This window comes from Myotis nattereri, assembly GCF_964212035.1.
Source record: "Myotis nattereri genome assembly, chromosome: 20".
Lineage (NCBI taxonomy): Eukaryota > Metazoa > Chordata > Mammalia > Chiroptera > Vespertilionidae > Myotis > Myotis nattereri.
This window is the reverse complement of record NC_138096.1, coordinates 3,926,618-3,950,346: the sequence shown is the minus strand read 5'-3', so window position 1 is coordinate 3,950,346 and position 23,729 is coordinate 3,926,618. Positions and strand designations below refer to the sequence as shown.

Sequence of the window (23,729 nt, the reverse complement as noted above, 5' to 3'; positions counted from 1 at the left end):
GCACATCACATTAGCTTGTCGCCAGGGCTTCTCCATGGCGTGTCCTTGACCCCACAGGCCTCTCAGAGCCGAGGTGAAAAAAATAAAGGTCAAGGTGTTTTTCTCTCCTTGATTCATGAAGAACCTCGAAGAAAGGTCACAGTCGTTACTGGCAAGGCCACGAGGGCACCGTCAGCCTCTCACCCTGCTCCCCAGCGCTGATAGTCACTGAATCGTGTTCCTCTCGTGACCTGTGAGGTGTCTCCACTGTGGGCACCGGACTGACGGGGTCTGTGCAGCCGTGTGGTCGGGCGCCCTGCCGCCTCCGGTCACCGGTCGGTCAGTGGGACCGGCCCCGATGGGTCAGGATGACAGCGGGTTTCACTCACTGTCCACCCGGCCCTGAGGCTGAGCTTACAGGTGACTAGATCCGGGAACACTTCCAGTGAAATGCGAAAACATGAATTGTTGGTTGTTGCCAAGAAAGGCCGCCTTAAAGTAGCTTTTTGTGTTTTTTTTTAATCCTCACTGGAGGATATTTTCCCATTGATTTTTAGAGAGAGTGGAAGAGAGAGGGAACGACAGAGAGAAACATCGATATGAGAGAAACACATCGATTGGTTGCCTCCTGCACATGCCCCGACCAGGGCCCGGGTCGGATCCTGCAACCGAGGTACATGCCCTTGACTGGAATCGAACCCAGGACCCTGTGCTCTGCAGGCCGACACTCTGTCCACTGAGCCAAACCGGCTAGGGCTGAAGGTGTAGAAATTGATCAGCTTCTGGCTTGAGTTGTCTTTCCTCCTCCCTCCCTGTCATTGGCGAGCTCTGTTGCTGAGCGTTAACACATGGACCGTCCTCCCTTGGCCGAGCCTGACCTTGGCTGACCTTGTCTGGGCAGCTCTGCGGTAGCCGCTCGATCCCACCTGCAGATCTGAGCAGTCTCAGCAGAGGGAGGCGGGTGGCGTAGTCATGAGGGCATCGCCGTGTGGCAGGAACAGCGGACGCGCTGAGGGATCGATGGCTGTGAGTGACAGACCGCGTTGCAGGTCAGCCCGTGGCCGGTGCCCAGGTCCGGCTTGTGTTCCCAGCTGTGCAAGGGGCCTGCGTGGCCACGCCAGACAGATGGGGACATCACTCCGTTCTGTCTCCCAGGGGCCCCACAGCTTCCCCGCCAGAGCACCTGCCCCATTAGCTCGCTCGGGCCTCCACTGGCCTGTGACTACAGCATCCCTTACACTCCAGACCAGCGGTCACCAGCCGGTGTGCACAGACCACTGGTCCGTGAGGTCCGAAAGGTTAGCGACCACTGCTCTAGACGGTCTCAGGCTGCCCCCAGTTAACCCTGTGATCCCCGCATCTCAGCACAGGCGGGGCAGTGACGGCGGCACCCCGCTGAGGCTCACCCCCGCCCCCCACCCCGCCCTCCCGCCCAGACCCAGGCTGGCACTGTGATTTGTCATCGAAGCACTTTCTTGGTAAAAGCCCGCTCTCCTCCTGTCACTCATCTTCCCGTGCTGTCCGGTTCCTACTGCTCCGGAGGCAACTGTAGGAGGCAACCAATCGATGTGTTTCTCTCACATCCATGTTTCTCTCTGTCTCTCCCTCTCTCTCCCACTCTCGCTAAAAATCAATGGAAAAATACCCTCGGGTGAGGATTAACAATAAATAAATAAATAAATAAATAAATAAATAAATAATAAAATGTCCTTTATTGCTAAATGCCGAGCCTTGCGCCCTGGGAGCCTGGCTGGGCTCAGGCGCAAGGATGCGTGTGCGCCCAGCGTGGCGATGCGTGGCCCGTGCCCCCCGACACCCTCGCTCCTCTCCCCGCAGATAGCGGACAAGGGCTGCCCCAGCCCCTCGAGCAGCGCTACGCTGTCCAGCAGCGCCTCCAGCACCAGCGACGACAAGCACTTTGGCTCCGGGGACCTGGACCCCGAGCTGCTGGGCCTGACCTACCTGAAGGGAGCGTCCACCGACAGCGGCATCGACACGGCGCCCTGCCTGCCCCCCGCGGGCCTGGGCCCCGGGCACCTCCCGGGCAGCAGGTCCATGATCCACAGCCGGGCCGAGCCGTGGGCGGGCTCCGGAGACATCTCGGGGCCCGAGGACGAGCAGGCGAAGCTGTACGCGGTCCACGGCTATGCGCCCGCCCCCACCAGCGGCGCCGCCGACGGCAGCACGGGCGACCTCAGCGAGATCTCCTCTCACTCCAGGTGAGTGCCTGCCGCCCGCTGCCCGCACCTTCGAGGTCAGCTGGGCCCCGGGCACCTCACCTGCAAGGTCACCTGGGCCCTGTGCCTCCCCCGTGGGGTGGGGTGGGATGGGGCCTGAAAGAGGAGCAGGGTTTAGGTGACATATGTCTCGAATTGTGAGATTTGCACACGAACAAACCATGTGTTTGTGCTCACTGCTGCCCACCTCCGAGAGCAAGACCAGGCATGTCCCGAGCTCACAGCTACACGCTCACGCCTGTCCGCCTCTGAGAGCAAGGAGGGCAGCAGGAGGCAGGGACGTGTCAGAGCGCCCGACCTCCCCGGGCTAAGGATGCTCAAGTGCAAGCTGCGTGCCTGGGGCAGGAGGATGCGGCACGCACGCAGGGGACATGGAACAGGACAACAGGCAGCAGACGCAAATGGAGGCTTCTGCCGCGGGCGGCTGTGAGCCTGGGGACGAGCCAGCACCGCTGAACCCCGCTTGCATGGCACCTTTTGTCTGTTCTCTCCTCAGCGGCTCACACCACTCAGGCAGCCCTTCCGCTCACTGTTCCAGAAGCACTGGGTCCCTGGACACGTCCAAAGTCTACATCGTGGCTCACAGCGGCGGCCCGCCGGTGCCCGGGTCCATGTCCAAGGCCTACCACCGCCAGGGGGCAGTGAGCAAGTACGTCATCGGCTGGAAGAAGTCGGAAGGCAGCCCCCCGCCCGAGGAGCCCGAGGTGCCTGAGTGTCCAGGGTAAGGTGGCCGCGGGTCCCCTCCAGGCAGCCGGGGCTGAGCGCATGTATCCCCCCAACAGAATGTATTTTCTAAAAAAAGAATAATCTAGCCCGAACAGCGCGGCTCAGTGGTTGAGCATCGACCTAGAAACCAGAAGGTTCCGGGTCGATTCCTGGTCAGGGCACATGCCCAGTCTCAGGCTCGATCCTCAGTGTGGGGCGTGCAGGAGGCAGCCCATCAGTGATGCTCTCTCATCATTGACGTTTCCATCTCTCTCTCCCTCTCCCGTCCTCTCTGAAATCAATAAAAATATATTTAAAAAAATAAAAAAGAACAATCTAGAAACATCTTTGTAAAACTCTCTAAATGTCGGCATTTATATTGCTCTTTAAAAGTCTTCTCTTTCCTTGATTTTTGCATCTAAATTTAAAAGCAGCCCCTTGCCGAAACCGGTTTGGCTCAGTGGATAGAGCGTCGGCCTGCGGACTGAAAGGTCCCGGGTTCGATTCCGGTCAAGGGCATGTACCTGGGTTGCGGGCATATCCCCAGTAGGAGATGTGCAGGAGGCAGCTGATCGATGGTTCTCTCTCATTGATGTTTCTAACTTTCTGTCTCTCTCCCTTCCTCTCTGTAAAAAATCAATAAAATATATTTAAAAAAAAAAAATAAATAAAAGCAGCCCCTGCTCTCCGCACTTCTAGTCAAAAAGCTGCCCGCAGTGGAGACATCTCGGTGATACGCTGTCGGTGGCATCAGCAGCGACTCTGGGAATAAACAAGTTCAAGGACAATTTGAGTTCCCACAGAGTCCGAGTGCGTTCGTTAGAGTTGCTGTTCACGTGACCCAGTTTCAGCCGGACTGTGACTTCCCTTCAGTGGTTAGGTTTGGGGGGCAGGGAGGGGGGACTGTTCCTCCGTGGTCCTGCACACACACATGCACACACGCACACACACACATGAACAGACACGTGCACATGCATACCCCAGACCAGGGCCCTCCGGAGCATCCGCCGTGCTCACCTCTAGTCATGGCCACGAAGTAGGCCCCTGGGGGGCCTGTTTACTGTCGCATCACCTGGCAGTTTTAGTAAAATCACTAATTTAGCAGGAGAGGCTATTGATTTTCATGCCAGCACCTAGGAAAACGGGAATAGCGCATTTTATTAGGAGTTACAGTTGACCCTGGACAATAGGGTTTCAGCTGCGCATGTCCACTCCACGCAGATGTTTTCAATAAACGTGTACAGTATCAGACACGAATTTTCTCTTACGATCTCCTTAGTAACATTTTCTTTTCCCTAGCTTACTTTAAGAAAACAGTATGGAGTACATATAACATACAAAACCTACGTTACTTGACTACTTAAGTCAACAGCAGGCTATTCGTCAATTGGGGGCGGAGTCTAAAGTTATGCATGATTTTCGACTGCGTGGAGCGTCGGCGCCCCTGACCCCTGTGTTGTTCAAGGGCCGCCCGTCTAGGTGTTCGATGCCCATGCGGCAGTTACTGGCGGCACCTGGGCCTGGCGCCCGGAGCTCCTCCCAGCGCCACGTCTCGGTCAGAAGCTGGGCACTGCCCGGAAGCCTCATCATCACACCTCCATGGGTCCCTCTGAGGCTTCGTGCAGAGCCCCCCAAGCCAGGGCGCGTCTTGTGGCCCCTCTCTCATGCCCTGCCACACCCCAGGCCAACCACGTCTCCAAACACATTTCAAACGTTTTAACGGCTGCTTTTCACACCGGTGTCTGCTCACGTCCGTGTGGCTGGGGCTCCAGGGTCCGAGGCTGCAGGACCCCCGAGCGCCTCGGAACCGAGCCAAAGCCTAGAAATCCCCAGAGGCATCACCGTTCCACCGAGCGAGTCTGCGAGTCTCTCATCCGATCATTTCCCAGGGAGGGGTCGCACTGACGGCACCTCGCCTTGGAACTACTCCCCGTGACACGACCCTGGCCTCCCGGAGCCGTGTCTCCGGTCCTGGGGCTGACGGTCGCCTCGCTGACCCCGTTCATTCACTCCGTCCGCAGGGAGTTCTGTTGCTCCGATTGCGTCTCCAGAGCAAACCTCTTCAAACGGACTTCCTCCCTGGAAAAGAGCTGAGGCAGTAACTCAGCCAGACAGCCTTTTGTTGCGCATAAATGCATTTTTATGTGCTGATAATGAAGGGAGACAGCTGCCTTAGTTATCCCGGCAGCTCCGCGGAATGGCTGGTGATAAAACCTGCTTGGCACGCGCCAGGATTGATTACTCCCAAACTCCGGGCTCCCTGGGCCCCTCCCTGCGTCCCCGAGATCCGGGGTGTGGCCGGCTGGCTCGGGTTTCTGGGAAGCACAGGGGTGTCCTCCCAGAAGCACGAGGATCTCAGGTGAACGATTGAAACTGTGTTTTCAGACACAGATTAGGGAAGGCGAGGCGCAACCTTATTTTTGTAAAAAACATTTGTATTGATTTCAGAGAGGAAGGGAGAGGGAGAGAGACATGGAAACATCAGTGATGAGAGAGAATCATCCATCGATTGGCTGCCTCCTGCACGCCCCCCACTGGGGATGGAGCCCACAACCCGGGCACGTGCCCTGACCGGGAATCTAACCGTGACCTCCTGGCTCATAGGTCGATGCTCACCACTGAGCCACACCGGCCGGGCAGGGGAGGAGAAGCGCAGCCTTCCTGTAAAAGCTGGCTGCGTTTCTTCTCATTCGGGGCTTGGGGATGGGATTCGTCCTTGAATTATGCAGGAGCCTGACTCTGCAGTTGACTCCTTTCACACACGGACAGGGGGGTGCGGAGCAGGTGTAGCTGACACCACGGGACTGAGCGGTCCACGGCCGTGCGTGGTGCGTGCGTAGTGGTTGAGTCTGGTTACAGGATGTCCCTTCTCACGCCCGCTGTGGGCGCTTTGCAGACGGCGGGGCACCGCTTCTCACCTCCCTCTCCTTTGCGCCGACAGGCTGTTCGCCGAGATGGAGCTCATGTCCCCGGCCGCTCAGCACCCGACGGCAGCGGGAGAAGCCGGCTCGGAGACTCAGCACGTTCTGTCGAAGGAGGACTTTGTGAAGCTGATGCTCCCCGACAGCCCCTTTGCAGAGGAGGGGAGGAGAAAGGTGAGCGGCTCTGGGGGGCTGAGTTTCTGGAAACGAAAGGAAACTCCACGTTGGGGACTTGGGGATGCCCAGAGTGCCTCCGCATGCGTGTGTTACCTCTCACCGTCCTACCAGCAGCTCCGGCCGGCTGGCCATTCCCCGTTCGCTCTGTCAGTGAGCAGAGCGAGCCTGGCGGCCGGGAAGGGCAGCTTCACGCACAGACAGGGGTTCTGGAATCCGAGGGCCCGGCCTCAGGTCCCGGCTCCGACAACCTCCGCTACGTGACTTCGTACCAGTGATTTTTTTAAAAAAAACTTATTTTTATTGGTTTCAGAGAGGAAGGGAGAGGGAGGGAGAGGTGGAAACATCAGTGATGGGTGAGAATCATGGATCGGCTGCCTCCTGCACGCCCTCTACTGGGGATCCAGCCTGCAACTCGGGCCTGTGCCCTGACTGGGAATCGAACCCTGACCTCCTGGTTCACAGGTTAACGCTCAACCACTGAGCCACACCGGCCAGGCTGAGCCTTTTCTTTCTAACTTGCATCCAGTCGCTTATGAGGGGCCGTGAGCTGGTGCAGACTGCCGTAGGCAAAGTCCAGTCCCTTTTCTATTCATAGGCATGAACGTCTCCTCGACACGTGTGGGTTTTTCCTCTGAGGCAGACCACCTCCTTGTCATGGTGTAAATTTAACTCTAGTCACATACATTCAGCCGGGGCCTCAGTGGGACACGTACAATAGGGGTATTTTTAGCCGCCTGGCTGCATCCACACGTGTCAGTAGCATTTCTATATTTGTTTCATGCAAACATTCTGGCTCTTGCTGTTGTTCATGTCAAAGGAGCGTGGGTCAGTGTGCTGAAGTAGCTGGAAATCCAGATTTTATTTATTTATTAATTTATTTATTTTTTTAGTATTTCACTACTTGCTTCTTTAGGAAGAACTTTCCTTACCCTATCTGTGCTTTAATGCACAGTCATCGTAATGGTCCCTTTACCGCTGGTGATGATCGATGACTAAGATTAAGTTTTCAGCCACTGTGACTGTCTCCTGCGAGTGATACTGTAAGGTGGACAGCAGTGTGTCACTTCACCGACTTCTCGTAGCCTGTTGCGTGGCCTGGGAGGCGAGCGTTCACAATCAGTATATCACTGTTTAGATTAGATTGAACCTCACCGGCCGCTGATTGGCGCAGAATTGGCCTGATATCAACATGGAGTCATTTCCGATTAGCATCAAGCCAAGCGTTCCCTGTGGGCTCGGATATCTAGCCTGAAATGACAGCCCCTCCGCTCCCGAGGTCAGGGAGGTCCCATTTAGCGTTTCAGAGTGAGAAAGCTCTGCGTGTCTAACTCACGGCACTCTCACAGAATGACTTTGTGCCAGTGGTTTTTTTAAAATATATTTTTATTGATTTCAGAGAGGAAGGGAGAGGGAGAGAGATAGAAACATCCATGATGAGGGAGAATCATTGATCAGCTGCCTCCTGCACTGCATGCCCCCCCACCAGGGATCAAGCCCGCAACCCGGGCATATGCCCTTGACTGGATTCGAACCCGGGACCCTTCAGTCCACAGGCCGATGCTCTATCCACTGAGCCAAACCAGCTAGGGCTGTACCAGTGATTTTTTAAAAATATATTTTTTTATTGATTTCAGGGAGGAAGGGAGAGGGAGAGAGAGGAACATCAATGGGTGAGAGAGAATCATCGATCGGCTGCCTCCTGCACACAAATCGCATAGAGCCCGGAGGCCTCCTGCCTTTGCCCGGGGGACGCACGTGCTGGGGGCGACCCCGGGCTGGCTCCGCGCTGTGACCCCACTTACTGTCACCTCATCTGTGCTTCCAGCTGCCTGACCAGATCTGTGTTCTCCCGCCCTGTGTTTGAACCCTAGTTCTCCTTCTACGGGAACCTGTCCCCGCGCCGGTCGCTGTACCGCACCCTCTCGGACGAGAGCATGTGCGGCCACCGCAGGGGCGCCTCCCTCGCCAGCTCCCGCAGCTCCGCCCTGGACCACGCCCTGCCCAGCGACATCCTGTTCAGCAGCACCCCGCCCCAGCGCAGCACCCTGCCGCCCCGCACGCAGCCCGCGCCCGGCTTGGGCAGCCTGCGCAGTGAGTGGGGGCTGGGGGGCTCGGGCCCGGGGCCTGGACGGGCCCTCGGATAAGCTCCTCGTGAAGTTGTTAAGGGGCCACTTCTTAAACTCTGTAGCATTTGCTGATGTGTTTGTTTCCTTATAATATGATAAAATCCCCAGAATGGACACTAAAAAAGTTAAGCAGTACAGGTCTATCCATTTTGAAGAAAACTTGAAAACCTGTATTAAACCTGTTTTTTAAATCCTCACTCGAAGATATGTTGAGAGAGAGAGAGAGAGAGAGAGAGAGAGAGAGAGAGAAACATCGATCAGTTGCAGTTGCCTCCTGTACGTGCCCCAAATGGGAATCCAACCCACAACCCAGCTATATGCCCTGCATACCCCCTGCTGGGGATCGAGCCGCAACCTGGCCATGTGCCCTGACCGGGAATCGAACCCTGACCTCCTGGCTCCTAGGTCGACACTCAATCACTGAGCCCGACCAGCCAGGCCCTTTTCCACTTTGAAATGTGCGCCTTCCCAGGCAGCATCTGATCTTCAGAGAGAGAACCTTTCCCTAGTGGGGACTCGTCCAGGTCTGGTGCCCGGTGTGGAGTTAGGAGAGTGCAGATTACAGGGGAGCAAGCCCGTCTCCCCCAGTGCGATCAGAAGGCCTCCCCCCGCACCTCCAGGCGGAGCTATTACAGCTCCGGCCTCCGGGGCGGGTATTTTTAGCTTTTCGATGCTCCAGCCTTGAACCTGTTCAGGATCTTTGCTCTCTGGAGATCAAGATCCTAATCTAACCTCGGAGACAGATACCTCGCCAGCGGGTTCCGGGCGATTCATGCCAGGACTCGTGTGCGTTTCCTGCGAAGTCACTGAGGCGGGTGCATCAGGTTGGAGACGTGAAAGCAGAGCCGGGCGGGCAGGTGGTTCCGCCCGGCGTGCGGGGCCTCGGCGCCCGTTGCTGGGGGTTTCAGTGTAAACCTCTTCAGTGGCCGTTCAGGCACACGGTTCCCAGGCCAGTAACCAGTGACACCAATAGGTCAGGGTGCCCATCCCTCCCTGACCCGGGGCACCTGGCCCCTGGCCTCCGTCAGTGCCACTCAGTCCTGCGGTGAGAGTTTCAGGAGAAGAAGTTTAAACGTCAAAGGCCAGTTTGTGCAAAGGGAGACCGACCCCGGGACCTGCCGTGCAGGCAGAATGCTGTCCCTTCTCCTCTCCTGTTGCCTAAGGGACACACAGTGCGTCTCCCTGCCTTTCGAAGTGGCTGCACCCCGGGCAGCTAGATTTGTGGTGAGCAGCTTAGGCGACTCCAGGACGCTTTTAAACTCCCCGGTTAGAGACACGAAAGCAGGAGCTGGTCCTGGTGAGCTCGAGGGAGGTCCCCAGCGAATCCTGCCCCGGGAGAAACCTCCGTGAGGTGCCCATCTGTGCGAGGCTCAGTGCCAGGCCCCTGCACCAGGTCTCTGCTGCTGACCTCTGAGCGAGTCTGGAGGTCGGGACGTTTCTGCAGGCCCCTGATTGTCCAGCTGTGTCTTTGTGGGGTCGGGGGAGGGCGGGAGATCTTTAACAAGAAGTTGCCTCGGCCCCTCGACGGGGCGGGCGTGCCCCGAGCTGCGATCTGCCTGACTCTGGCTTTGTTTCGTTTAGACGAATTCTGGTTCTCCGACGGGTCCCTGTCGGATAAGTCCAAGTGCGCAGACCCCGGCCTGATGCCCCTCCCGGACGCGGGCACGGGGCTGGACTGGTCCCACCTCGTGGACGCTGCTCGGGCGTTTGAAGGTAAGGACTCGCGGCCTCCGGGGCGGCAACTTGGGGACCACCTCTGTTCCCGGGGTGTCAGGGCTAACGTTGTGGATGCTCACACATCTGTGAGGATGGAACTGAGCAGGAGGGGCTGGCGCTGTGGCTAACGACCCCTCCTCAGAGAGCCGGGTCACTTAGATGGGCACAGGGTCCCGCCTGCGTCCCAGGTCAGGCACCGGCTGTGACAGGGAAGGTTAGTTTTCCTCTTTGACCTCCATTTCCTTACCCATTGGGTTGAGATCGGGACCCAGAAGTCCAGCTTCACCCCGAGCAGACATGCCTCCCCCACGGATCAGCCTCACCGAGGCCACACGCCTGGACGTTCCTATACCTTGTTTCTGAGCTCAAGGCCACGGGGAGAGGCCTAAGTAAGGAAAATAGAAGCTAAACTCAAGCACAAAGCTCCAACCATTTGGAAAATTTTAAAGGTTACTGTAAGTTTTCAATGTTACTGTAACATACGGGGCTGTGAAGGCCGAGCCCCTTGCACAAATTTCATGCATCAGGCCTCTAGTTTCTAATAAAAAGATTTGAGAGATGCCTTCAAAGCTTAACAAAGAAATCTACTCTATTCCAAATAGCTCCATGATAATTAATAAGAAAATAGGATAAATCCAGAAACCAAAGGTATCATTTGAGACGACGTCCTGTAATTGTGTACTGGAATCCTTGACATTAAACCAAGCAAAGACGAAAGGAATACATTTTGGAGGTAAATAAATATGTACGGATATGCTTCCATATCTAGAACATAGAAAACCACTGGTCTAGGTGCGTGCACGCGCAGTCCACAGAAGAAGAATGAGTAGCTCCTCGAGAAACGTTCAACCACACGTGTCAGTGTCCACGCTCAGGAGCCGCCAGCTCACACCTTTCGAACATCGAAATGATTCAGCTGCTCCGGGAAGCTATGAAGAATGCCCGCCACCGGTGTCGTTACAGGGATTACAAAATGATTCATGTTTCGGTTCAGGCAAGATGACAAAAATGTACCCACCCTTTGACCAGAAACCTAATTAATTCCTGAAAACTTGCTTACTGGAAATTATGCAAAAGAAGAAAAAAAACAAGCTTCCAGGAGAGAAATACTGCACAGCATCATTACAATGTGATGAATAAGTGAGTACATGACCACACTCTACCATGAGAGCTACCGTCTAAAGCAGGGGTGGGCAAACTTTTTGACAGAGGGCCACAATGGGTTCTTACACTGGACCGGAGGGCCGGAACAAAAGCATGGATGGAGTGTTTGTGTGAACTCATATAAATTCAAAGTAAACATCATGACATAAAAGGGTACGGTCTTTTTTTTTCAATAGTTTTATTCATTTCAAACGGGCCGGATCCGGCCCACGGGCTGCAGTTTGCCCACGGCTGGTAAAGGCTAAGGCCGCCGTCCAGGTCTAAGAGGGAAGGTGTGTCCCCTGCCCTGCCCTGCGCTCCTCCCGTGGGGCCCGGGCCTCCTGGCCCCCCATCCTGTGAGCAGAACTATCCGGTAGCAGTTCAGGTCTGTTTTATGCGCGCGGTTCTTCTGTCTGGTGGGGGCGAGACACGGCCCTTTGCCCGTCCAGACTCCTATATGCAACCGGCGGACTGTGTCCCGTGACGCAGTCATCACTCCGTCACCCTCGGGGAGCCCATTGGCATCTGTCAGGTGGACAGATGTCAGGTGTGGGCGTTGTGAGTAATCCGCGCACTGGGTCCCGCCTCCAGTCAGTCAAGGGAACAGGCTGTGGGCCCACAGGGAAGCGAGGGGCGGGGGGGGGTCTCCTGAAAAGCTCCCAGGATGTGAAGTCCTGCTCAGGAGGTCACAAGAGGACGTAGGTGTGTCCTTGAGCATCGGTTGAAGGGATGAGCTGTTTTGAATTAAAACAGGCTTGGAAGGTGCAGTGACAAGCTGGGGTGGGAGAGGGGTCTCGGGTCCCTGGGGCGAGAGTGACAAGTTGCTCAGCGCACTCCGCCCGCGGGTCCAAGCTCGCCTTGCCTGCTCCCCGCAGCGCCCGAGCCCCGCTGGGTCCGGGAACTCTTCGCCACCTCAGCTCTCGGTGGCTGTGGAATTGCCTGCTGACTGTGTGTGTGTGCGTGTGTGCGTGCGTGGGTATGTGTGTGTAGTGTGTGTGTATGTGTAGTGTGGTGTGTGTAGTGTAGTGTGTGTATGTGTGGTGTGTATAGCGTGTGGTGTGGGTGTAGTGTGTGTGCATGTGTAGTGTGTGTGTAGCATGTGTGTATGTGTGGTGTGTAGTGTGGTGTGTGTATAGTGTGTGTAGCGTGTGGTGTGTTGGTGTGTGTAGTTGCGTAGTGTGTGTGTGTTTGTAGTGTGGTGTATGTGTGTGTGTGTTTGTGTAGTGTGTATCGCGTGTGGTTTGGGTATAGTGTGTGTATGTGTAGTGTGTATAGTGTGTGGTATGTTGGTGTGTGTAGTGTGTGTACTGTGTGTGTGTGGTGTGTGTATATGTGTAGTGTGTATGTGTGGTGTGTATATGTGTAGTGTGTAGTGTTTGTGTGGTGTGTGTGTGGGTGTAGTGTGTGTATGTGTAGTGTGTGGTGTGTTGGTGTATGTGGTGTGTGTGCGTGTGTAGTGTGTAGCATGTGGTGTGCGTGTAGTGTGTGTATGTGTGGTGTGTGTGCATGTGTAGTGGTGTGTGGTGTGTGTGTGTGTGTGTGTGTAGTGTGGTGTATGTGTGGTGTGTGGTATGTGTACTGTGTGTGTGTGTGTAGTGTGGTGTGTGTGTGTAGTGTGGTGTATGTGTGGTGTGTAGTATGTGTATGTGTGTGTGTGTGTGTGGTGTGGTGTGTGTGTGTTTGTAGTGTGGTGTATGTGTGGTGTGTGTGGTGTGGTGTGTGTGGTGTGTGTGTGTGTGGTGTGTGTGTGGTGTATGTGTGGTGTGTAGTATGTGTAGTGTGTGTGTATGTGTAGTGTGGTGTGTGTGTGTGTGCGTGTGTGTGTGGTGTAGGTGTGGTGTGTAGTATGTGTAGTGTGTGTGTATGTGTAGTGTGGTGTGTGTGTGTGTGTTTGTAGTGTGGTGTATGTGTGGTGTGTAGTATGTGTAGTGTGTGTGTATGTGTAGTGTGGTGTGTGTGTGTGTGTGTGTGTGTTTGTAGTGTGGTGTATGTGTGGTGTGTAGTGTGTGTGTGTGTGTAGTGTGGTGTATGTGTGGTGTGTAGTATGTGTAGTGTGTGTGTATGTGTAGTGTGGTGTGTGTGTGTGTGTGTGTGTAGTGTGGTGTATGTGTGGTGTGTAGTATGTGTAGTGTGTGTGTATGTGTAGTGTGGTGTGTGTGTGTGTGTGTGTAGTGTGGTGTATGTGTGGTGTGTAGTATGTGTAGTGTGTGTGTATGTGTAGTGTGGTGTGTGTGTGTGTGTGTGTAGTGCGGGCGGCTGTCTCTGTGTCCTACGAGCTGCCTAGGGGACTCCGTCCGCCCACGCCTCTCTCCTCACAGTGTCTGTGCCGTTGGTTGCGTGTCAGTCACGGCTTCGCTCCCGAGCGTTCCCGGCGGGAAGGCAGCTGTGGGGGCGCGGCCTCCGCTGGGAGCTGCGCTGGGTGAGCGGCTTCACAGAGCGGCTCGGCGCCTGTGCCCCGTCAGGTCACGTTCTGTTCGCTTCCAGCCTCCCCAGCCTTTCAGATCCGAAGGGGAGCCTCCCCGTGAGGCTGGTGGCCGGCCGAGCTCTGGCTCCGGCTCCCGCGGCTCCCGCAGCCCCGCTCTCCCGGGGGAGGCGGTGGCACCAGAGCCAGTCTGTTCGTGGCAGGGACGTGGCTCTGGTGTAAATGAAGGTGAACACAGGTGAAGTCAGCGAAGACATCGTCACTCGGATGTTTAGGCTGCACCCTCAGCCTCACGTACGAGAAAGACAGACGCCATCGACTCAGCACGGGGTTGCGTGGCGTACAGGCCCGCGATGGCGCTCTCTGCGAGGGAGGAAACGCTGTATCTGGTTTTGACATCTTTTTTCTCCGTGTGGACCGTGCCCTTATTCGGGCCATGACAGAGCGGAGGGTCGTCTTGGACGCTAGGCAGCCAGACCCTGCCCACCGATCGCCAGAGCTGCCCACCCCCCCGTGCCCGCCCGCCTCTGCTGGTGCTCCTGTCCCGTGCGGAAGTGGGCAGTGCCCACATGATGCCGTTCATCTGGACCCCATCACGACTTATTTCATCCTGGGCACAATCCCGCCTGGGACCAGGATGGTCCGGGGCAGTCTGGTCACGGAATGCGGTCACCTCCTAGAAGACGGCAAGTGTTGGCTGCAGGACAGCTGCGCGCCTGCCCCAGGTGTGACGCGGGGAAGCGGATGCCAGGCTGGAGGCCTGCGAGACCCGTCCCTCCTTACTCTCGGCACGGCTCCTGGGAGGCCCGGCCTCCATGGGCGCCCCCAGCCCCCTCTCCCTCCTGTGCCCCTGGCGGCCTCCGCCTCCACCATCCTTCCCAATTAGCGGGAAGTGCGTGCCCCCCCCAAGCCAGGCAGGCAGGTAGCTCGTTAGAAGACGCGTCCCACAGCCAGAGAGAGACATAGGATCACCCCACCCGACGGGGACCCCGGTGCCATTCCTCAGCCATTAATCACATCCTGAAAACGCCGCCGCCGCCCACACCTACCGTGTCCCCGATGCCCGCTGTCGAGGCGCGCGCCTGCTGGCACCGAGGGCAGAGGCGGGGTGGGCGGGGGACTCTCACCTTGCCGGGAAGCAGGACCTGCCGTCAGCACCTCCGGCCGGTGCTCAGCCCCCGGAGCTGGGCCAGCGGACGCCAGTGCAGGAGGATGTTGTGTTCGCCTTCCTGCCTGGTGGCATCGCTGACTGGGAAGCTGCTGGTGCCCAGAAGAGAAGTGGCCCTGGGCCCGGGCGAGACAGGTGGCGCTGCTGGCCAGGTGGCGGCTGCGCCCTCGCCGCTCCCTCCGCGGGTTCCTGGGGAGATGGCATAGCTCATCCGTCACCACCGCTGTCTGCCTTCACGGAGCGAGTCATTTTACTTTATTTTTCTAGAAAGAGTGGAAGGGAGGGAGAGAGAGAGAGAGAAATATCGATGTGAGAGAGACATCAACTGGTTGCCTCCCGCAGGCACCCCAACCGGGGCCGGGGATCAAGCCTGCAACTGAGGTACGTGCCCTTGACCAGAACGAACCCGGGACTCTTCAGTCCGTGGGCCAGCGCTCTAACCACTGAGCAGCACTGGCCATGGCCATGGATGGGTACGTAAGCAAACCCAGGAGCTTCTGTGAAATGTGTGCCCTGACCACACTGTTGGGCACTGCATGAGGCCAGCTCTCAGCTAGTCCGGGCGTAGCAGAGCATGCACACGTACCACAGGCGCGTGCACACACACACATACACACACACACATGCACACGGCTGTACCTCGCAGCCCCTGTCACTGGGACCTGACGGGGGCCCGAGGCTCAGGGCCCAGAGGCGGAGCGGCCTCCTCACAGGGAATCTCTGGATCTTGTTTCAGGCCTGGACGCGGACGAGGAGCTCGCGCTGCTCTATCACCACGCGCCCTACCTAGGTGACTGGCGGGGCGGGCTCCGGGCTTCCGTGACCTGTCCTTGCATCCCCGTGTGCACGTCTGCATGGGCCCGTCGAGGGCCGGGCCGCCTGGGTGACGGGGCCTGGCTGCGCCCACGGTGCTCACGGGGCTGGGGGCTGCAGAGCGTGGTCTCCTGGGTCCCGGGCCCAGCGCCGTATGCATCTGTCGGGTGCAGAAAGCGGAAGCCGTCGGCTCCGCCTGTGCCTGCTGGCGTCGGGCTGTGTGCATGGGCCGTGCAGCCGGTCCAAGTGCTTCCTGGTGGCCAGCTTGCCTGAGTTTGTTTGCTTTGTTTTGTGAACTGATGGGGGTGAAGGGAGGTTTTAAGTTCCTTTCCACACAGAACGGTGGGGCTATAGCTGACCCCCTCCCTCCGTCCCTCCCAGACCAGAGGGTGGCCGCCTTCTGCACCCTGACGGACATGCAGCGCGCACAGGGCCTGGAGGGCGCCCCGGAGCTGCCTCTGTGCGTGGAGCCCGGCGGCCAAGAGTTCCTGGACGCCACAGGGTATGTGAGTCCGCGGGCCCCGCCCCCGCTGTCCCAGCCCAGTGATTAGCGGGGATCCGATAACTGCAGGCGGCTAGAGCCCCTGCCACAGTGTCACCCCTTCCCTCAGACCCAGGGCAGCAGGAGCCCCTGCCATGATGCCACCCCGTCCCTCACACCCAGGGCAGCAGGAGCCCCTGCCATGATGCCACCCCGTCCCTCAGACCCAGGGCAGCAGGAGCCCCTGCCACGGGTGCCGTCCTGGTCCCTCACACCCAGAGAAGGGACAGGGTGGGACTGACCGGCTTCCTCTCTGCTCCGTGGCGGGTCTTGCCCACCCAGATGTGCAGCCGGTGCCCATGGTGTGAGGCTCCCCCACGGCGAGGGAGGCTGTGGGCCCGGGTCGGTGCCTGCCAGTCACTGACGGTGCAGACGGGACACCTCACGGGCGGCCTCCGTGGCCAGGCTGACTGCTGACCCCGAGGACCCTGTCCCCCCGGGCCCGGCCCCGCCAGGCCGCACGCCTTCCAGGAAGGGCGTCGGGGATGCACCAGCTCCTCCCGGGTTCTTGCCGTGCTTGTGGCCCAAGGACTGTGTGTCCTTCACCTGTGTCATCCATTCCCAACGCCTGCTTTTTAAAAAATAATATACTTTAATTGATGTCAAAGAGGAAGGGAGAGAGAGAGAAACACCCATGATGAGAGAGAATCATGGATCGGCTGCCTCCTGCACACCCCCCACCGGGAATTGAACTGTGACCTCCTGGCTCACAGGTCAACGCTCAACCACTGAGCCGTGCCGGCCGGACCCTAATTCCTGCTTTTATATGAGCCCGAGTGGCCATGAACTTGGTAATGACCAAGGAGGGCTGAGGGAGGAACTGAATCCATTAGTTCCCAGGACTTCCTTCACGGGGTCTGTCTAGTCTCCCGACATTCATTGGGATCATCCGTGTTTGTTTTCTTACCAACGTAGGTGCCCTGGGAGGTTCTGAAAGTGTTCAGGTCCGTGGAGATGGGCGGGGTAGGTGTTCCAGCGAAGCAGCACCACGTCCCCTCTATGGAGCTGGTGCCATGCTGCCCACCCTGGCCGGGCCCCGGCCCCAGGGGATGCAGCGGTTCTCAACCTGTGGGTTGTGACCCCTTGGTGGTCGAACAACCCTTTCACAGGGGTCGCCTAAATCCATCCTGCAGATCAGATATTTACATGATGATTCATCACAGTAGCAACATTACAGTGATGAAGTAGCCACGAAAATAATTTGATGGTTGGGTCACAACATGAGGAGCTGGATTAAAGGGTCGCGGCGTTAGGAAGGTTGAGAACCGCTGGTTTAGAGGGAGCAAGGAGCAGCGCCCTGAGCGGTGCCTGACTCGGGGCGGGCGGGTCTCTAACTCTGTCCTCTCTGCCAGGGAGCCGTCCCCGGCCACGCTGACGGGCAAGGTGAACCAGCTGGAGCTGGTCCTACGGCAGCTGCAGACCGACCTCCGCAAGGTAACGCCTGGGCGCTCGCTCCCCTGGCTCTCAGTCCCTGGTCAGGCCTCTCCGCACACAGTGCCCTCTCACCGTGGGAGGAAGAGGAAGGGGCTGGGGAGAAGCGCTCTGATCCCCACCGGCCAGCCGCGGGTGCAGGGGGTGGAGCGTCAGCTTAGCCAGCTCAGGGTCCAGACAGGAAACTGAGACGGGAGCGAGAAGCAGGGCCCGGGTGAGCGTGGGGTGAGGGTAAAGGGAGGGGCCGCGTCCAGGCGGTGAGGACAGACGGCCCACGGGGTGACGGGCGGGGAAGGGAAGGCAGGGTGGGTGTGTCAGACAAGGACTGGGTTGTTGGAGGAGGGGATACGGAGGGATTATACTTTTATTTTATTTTTTTTTAATATATATTTTATTGATTTTTCACAGAGAGGAAGGGAGAGAGATAGAGAGTCAGAAACATCGATGAGAGAGAAACATCGATCAGCTGCCTCCTGCACATCTCCCACTGGGGATGTGCCCGCAACCCAGGTACATGCCCTTGACCGGAATCGAACCTGGGACCTTTCAGTCCGCAGGCCGACGCTCTATCCACTGAGCCAAACCGGTTTCGGCGGATTATACTTTTTAAAGAAGAGGTGGTGGTCGGGGAGCGGGAGCTCGAAGCATTAGGAAGGTACTGAGGTGTCCGCGACAGCAAGTGCAGGCCCCCACCCCCACCCCCACCCACAGCGTGAGGCTGCAGCCATCAGGTTAGGTCCCGTTAGAAACACCGCTGCTGTCATCTGCAAGGGGGGAAGCCTTCTCCACCTGGGGCCCGTCACCCCGCAGCCGGGACTGCACCTGCCTTGTACATGCTTGTCGCTGTGTATTAGAAACTCCAGTGATTCTTCTAAAACTCTGGGTTATTGCTAGTTTTTAATGGCAACCTTGGAAGGTCACTGTGAAGGTCATTCGGGGACTATGCTGTGAGGGAGAGCTGTAGGCACAGGGAGAGGCCGGCGTGCTTGATTACAGACATGCCCGGGTCAGCAGCCACATTAGCACCGACCTTGGTGCTGGGAGGACGTTCGCTCAGCTGTGCCTTCGTCCAGGGGACTTGCCTTAACCTCCGTGGTTGAGCGTCGACCCAGGAACCAGGAGGTCACAGTTCAATTCCCGGTCAGGGCACATGCCCGGGTTGCAGGCTCGATCCCCAGTGGGGGGCGTGCAGGAGGCAGCCGGTCCATGATCCTCTCTCATCACTGATGTTTCTCTCCCTCTCCCTCTCCCTTCCTGTCTGAAATCAATTTTTTTTAAAAGGTAATTGTTTAAAATAAAAAAAAGAGTGAGGAGTAAGGGGCAGGCTGGTGCGGCGGCTCGGACGGGCGGCCTGACGGTGTCTCTCCCGCAGGAGAAGCAGGACAAGGCGGTCCTGCAGGCTGAGGTGCGGCACCTGCGCCAGGACAACCGGCGGCTGCAGGAGGAGTCGCAGACGGCCGCCGCCCAGCTGCGCACCTTCACCGAGTGGTTCTTCAGCACCATCGACAAGAAGTCCTAGCCCGTCCCCCCTCCAGGGGCCACGGGGCACGCCCGGGGTCTGGGCCGTCGCAGGCAGACGCGGGGGCTGAGCCGTGCCTCCAGCCGGTGCTGCCCTCCCCGCCGACCCGTCCGTGGGGCCCGCGCGCCCCAGCAGAGGGCCCGGGCTCTCTCCGCGGCCGTCGCCAGCGGGCAGGCGGGTGTGAAGATGAATGTACTCGTGTCGAGATGAATGTAACCCTGGTGTCCGCTTAGACGTTCCCTGTAGACGCTACCACGTGGTCTGTGTATATAGTCTAGCCTCCTGGGTGCCAGGTGACCTGCTAAGATATTAAAGACTCCGTAGTCCGGGCTGTAGACGGCCAGGTAAGCCCGGAGCAGATACTCAGACGTATACTCTATGGAAAGGTGGTCTATTTTTTTGGATGTACAGTAGTTTTATCCACACAGCCACTCTCATAGCAATAAGACAGGCGGGGCCAGGCGTCGGGGAGCCCCGTCAAGTGCACCTGATGCTGAACACTCGCTCGGACGCAGTTACTGAGGCTCGTTTATTTGCAGGAGCAAACGGTGCCTGGGTCTTGGCAGTGTTCTGATGTTTTGATCAAAAGAGGCGGCCGCCTTGTAAATGGCTCGCTCAGTAGTCACCCCGACCTTAGCTCAGCCGCGTGCAGGGGGCGCCGTCGGACGCGGGCCGCCTGCCCATGTGCCAGAACCGCCCGCGCGCTGGGCCGGCGGTCACACGGGCAAGGCCCCATCGTCTTTGTACAGAGGCTTCGATGAAGTGTCCTGTATTTAACACCCTTATTTAAGCTTATTTAACCTGAAATTGTTAATGTTATGGACGCGGTGTGGCCCGCGCCCGGAGAGGGCGTGCGGGAGGCCGCCAGCTCCGAGGCGCGGGGCTCGCCCGGCCGGCCGGACACCAGGCCGCAGGCTCACCACCGGATGCTGCTAGAGACGACCTTCGCATTGCTTTCTGGTTTTTAACGGTTCCTTTCGAGATGAACGTCCGTTTTGCTTTTTTAATAAACGTTTGAAAGAGTCCTCACGAGCAGCGGTGTTGTCGGGTGAATGCAGATGGGAGGCCAACAGCGTGAGCGGCTGGGAGTGTCTTTCGGGCACGTGGGGTCTCCGTTTGAATGCTGCTCAGTGACGGGTTCCTACTGCAGCTGCCCCGCGCCAGACACTGCTCCCTGCACTTCCGTCCACCTCACGTAACCCTAACCGTGTCCTCACGGACAGCGTGGGATCCCCATTTTACAGCTTGGTAAACTGAGGCTCCAGGTAAGTATTTACCGTGTGTGTGTGTGTGTGTGTGTGTGTGTGTTAGAATATTATATCAGTAAAGAATGTGGTGTTCTTACAAGAAAACACAAGTAATAAAATTGTAGGGATTTGAAAAATCACCAGGAAGGGGGGAACCATAACTTCGAATCGAACGTGAGACAGAAAGGAGGCAGAGCACGGGCCACGGTGCGAAGGGGACCACGGCCCGGCGCAGGGCTCTCCCCGTTCTGAGAGCAGAAACCGTGTCAAGAATCAGAGGACGCAGCCCAGCCAGGGTGGCTCAGTGGTTGAGTGTCGACCTGTGAACCAGGAGGTCACTGTTCAATTCCCGGCCAGGGCACAGGCCCGGGTTGCGGGCTCGATCCCCAGCGTGGAGCGTGCAGGAGGCAGCCGATCCATGATTCTCTGTCAGCATGGATGTTTCTATTTCTCTCCCTTCCTCTCTGAAATCAAATTTTTAAAAAGAAAAGGGCAGGGATGGGGACTGAATGAGTCCATTTGTGGGGACTTGAGATCAATTAGCACCGAGACACCAGCCAGCTTCATCTCCCCAAACGCAGAGGCTTGTGGGACCCTGTGCAGGGAGGTAGCGAGCACTCCGAAGTGCCCTCTGGATGCTAAAGGGCGGCCAGGCGGTGATGGATGGCGGCCGATTCGGAGAGAAGCTACGTCATCCCAGGAAGCTCTGCTCAGGAGGCCGCGGCGAGCAGCGGGGGGACCAGCAGGGGACGGAGGCCTCTGAAGAATGATTAATTTGGTAATTAATGCAGAGAAGGGGAAGAGCGGCTCTGAAATGTTTGCTCCAGGCCCTGCGTGTTCACAGCTCTGCGAGGCGGCAGCTGGTCGGAGCGCGAGGCTGGATGTGCTCACACACCCGACGCCAGGGAGCAGGGGAAGGAGGAGCCTGGGAACCAGGGGCAAGAAAATGCTGCCAAAGGGGAAAAGGGCCCGGCCCCGTGGCTCAGTGACCTGCGAACCAGGAGGTCCCTGTTCGATTCCCGGTCAGGGCCCATGCCCGGGTTGCAGGCTCCATCCCCAGTGTGGGGCGTGCAGGAGGCAGCCCATCCATGATTCTCTCTCATCACGGATGTTTCTCTCTCTGTCTCCCTCTCCCTTCCTCTCTGACATCAATAAAGAAATATATGTACATATTTTTAAAAGAATTGGTGGTCACAGCCTGGTGCCTGCAACCCCCAGCAGACAGCGGGGCCCAGTGCCCAGGAGATGTGTCCCCAAGAGGCAAACCTGAGCCCCCGGAGAGGAGGTCCAGGAGACAGGGAGGCAAACCCTAGGGTTGAGGACACTGAGGAATCATCAAGAAAGGAACCCCAGTCCAGGAAACAAAGCGGGAGCAGGGATCGAGGTCCCCGACTCCCACTTCCTGGTGCTCACCCCCAGCTGGCGGGCCAACTCCCAGGGCTCAGGGTCATGAGAACGGCCCCCTCCCCGCTCACCCCCTGCATGGAGGCACAGGCGGGAGGAGAGGGTGAAGCTCCGCGTGGCCGACCACCTAGCAACAGCGTCTCGGGCTCCAGCAAACAGCCTGACAACAGGCCGCCGGCGCCTCCAGGGTAATCCTGTGAGTTAGGATCCCAGCCCAGACCTCCTCCTCCATCGCCTGCCCGACCTCACGGGCCAGACCCGTTGCTATTTGTTCTGTACAGCAGCTCCCTGGGTAAATCGGGGAGCGGTGGGAAACATCTAAAAGAGCAACTATGCAAATACTGTCCCATTTCTCCCCCTGCGCCCCCCATCCCCCCCCGCCCCCAACCAGGTCTGGCCTGGAGGCCCTGGGAATGGGGGATCGCCTCCCGGGCGAGCTGCCCTGCCCCCTGTCACTCAAGGGCTGGGCCTGGGCCTAGAGCAAAAAGGAACCGGTTTTGTTTTTTTTTTTATTGATTTCAGAGAGGAAGGGCGAGGGAGAGAGAGAGAGAAACATCAATGATGAGAGAGAATCATGGATCAACTGCCCCCTGCACGCCCCACACTGGGGATGGAGCCCGTAACCCAGGCACGTGCCCCGACTGGGAATCGAACCGTGACCCCCTGGTTCATAAGTCAATGCTCAACCCCTGAGCCACACCGGCCGGGCACAAAAAGGAATCTTTTTGACTTGAGCCGCTGGGCGGTTATAGCTCCCAGGCCTTAGACGTCATACTTGACTCAGGTTCAGGGAGCAGCAGGCCCTGGGTGAGGCCTGAGCTCAGGGCGGGGCCCTCCCTCCCGCCCTCCCTCCTCTCTGCAGGCTGCCCCTGCCCTGGGCAGGAAGATGCTGCTCAGGCACAGGCAGGGCATTTCTCCACCAGGCAGCTCTGGGCAGAACCAGCGCCCAGACAGCTTTCCAAGGCAACTCTGCAAACAGCCGAGCCAGTCACGTGCACTGCCAGCCGAGCTCCTGTCTGCAGCATCCCGCCTGGGAACCCGCCCTGAGCCCTTCCCGGGGCGTGGAGACCGCCTCTCAGGCGCTGGCAGGGCCTTGGGAGTCTGTCTGGGTTTAATCGCAGATGCTGGACCCTTAGTGGGAGGACACCTCCCTCCGGCTGGAGGATGTGGTTCCTGTCCATCACTGTGCCCAGAGTGCCCCGCATATGCCAGCTGTCCAATAGCGTTTTGTTGTGAACAGAGATAACAATGCTTCCCTTCAAAGTGGGGGTGGGGATGGAGAAATATAGGGGTATTGTCTTTTTATTTGCTTTTTTTAATATGTCTGTATTTGTTTCAGAGAGGAAGGGAAAAAGAGAGCATAGAGAGAGAAACATCCATGAGAAGAGAGAATCATGGATGGGCTGCCTCCTGCACGCCCCCCACTGGGGATCAAGCCCACAACCCGGGCATGAGCGCTGACCTGGAATCAAACCGTGACCTCCTGGTTCAGAGGTCGATGCTCAACCACTGAGCCACACCGGCCAGGCTTGGCAGGTTTTCTTAAGCAAACGTTTGCGAGGCGAGGAACTGGGACCGAGTTCTAAGAGCCGCGTGCTGGAGGCCTGGTGAGCATCCCAGCAGCTGTCTCCCCCGACCTTCTTCACAGGGGAGCCCCCATCCTCTTGGTCCCGAGGCACCTCGTGAGCACACCAATGGGTTCCCGCGGCCTCCGATCGCCGAGTTTGGCAAATCCCTTCGCACAGTGAGCCATGCTCAGCGCCGCGCCTCGCCCGGCTGCGTCTTGTTTTGCTCCCGGGGCTCTGCAGGGGGACGTTACGCCTTCATCCCTCAGAAAGCGGCTCTCACCGCCTCCCCCGAGACGGTCAATTACACGAAGCAGGTGCCTGGGAGAGGGACCAGGCGCTCCACCGCCAAATCCGGCGATCGGGCACCCCCCGGTTTCCTGGAAGCCAGTTTATTTCTCGCCTCTCGGGGGGAGCGAGGCTTCGGGCAAAAATGACATTGCAGTGGCTGTTGATGTTTCAGTGCAAAGTTGTTCGTCTCGTTCTATCTGCGGGGAGTTCAGTGGGGACCATTTCTGTGTAATTCATCATAGAATTCTTTTCGGAGCCTTAACTATTGCGTAGGGTTGTTACTGTTTCGCCTGCAGGATTGAGCATCCTAGTGGCTGAGCATGG

At 57.9% G+C, this 23,729-nt stretch overlaps 1 protein-coding gene across 2 annotated transcripts in view; it reads left to right on the top strand.

Moving 5' to 3' along the window:
• Positions 1-19,930, top strand: part of SIPA1L2 (signal induced proliferation associated 1 like 2) — a gene marked incomplete at its 5' end in the record, with an annotated part of 55,068 nt that extends 35,138 nt beyond the window's left edge. Inside the window, 9 exons of one of the 2 annotated variants that reach the window (XM_081114289.1) lie at positions 1,816-2,198; positions 2,713-2,937; positions 5,863-6,016; positions 7,891-8,110; positions 9,727-9,858; positions 15,331-15,384; positions 15,789-15,909; positions 17,301-17,382; positions 18,752-19,930. In XM_081114289.1, coding sequence (XP_080970415.1) covers positions 1,816-2,198; positions 2,713-2,937; positions 5,863-6,016; positions 7,891-8,110; positions 9,727-9,858; positions 15,331-15,384; positions 15,789-15,909; positions 17,301-17,382; positions 18,752-18,898 — 1,518 coding nt within the window. In that variant the 3' untranslated portion in view covers positions 18,899-19,930. The remainder of the gene's footprint in view (positions 1-1,815; positions 2,199-2,712; positions 2,938-5,862; positions 6,017-7,890; positions 8,111-9,726; positions 9,859-15,330; positions 15,385-15,788; positions 15,910-17,300; positions 17,383-18,751) is intronic. The other variant, XM_081114290.1, reaches the window with a different exon arrangement.
• Positions 19,931-23,729: the final 3,799 nt, after the last annotated feature.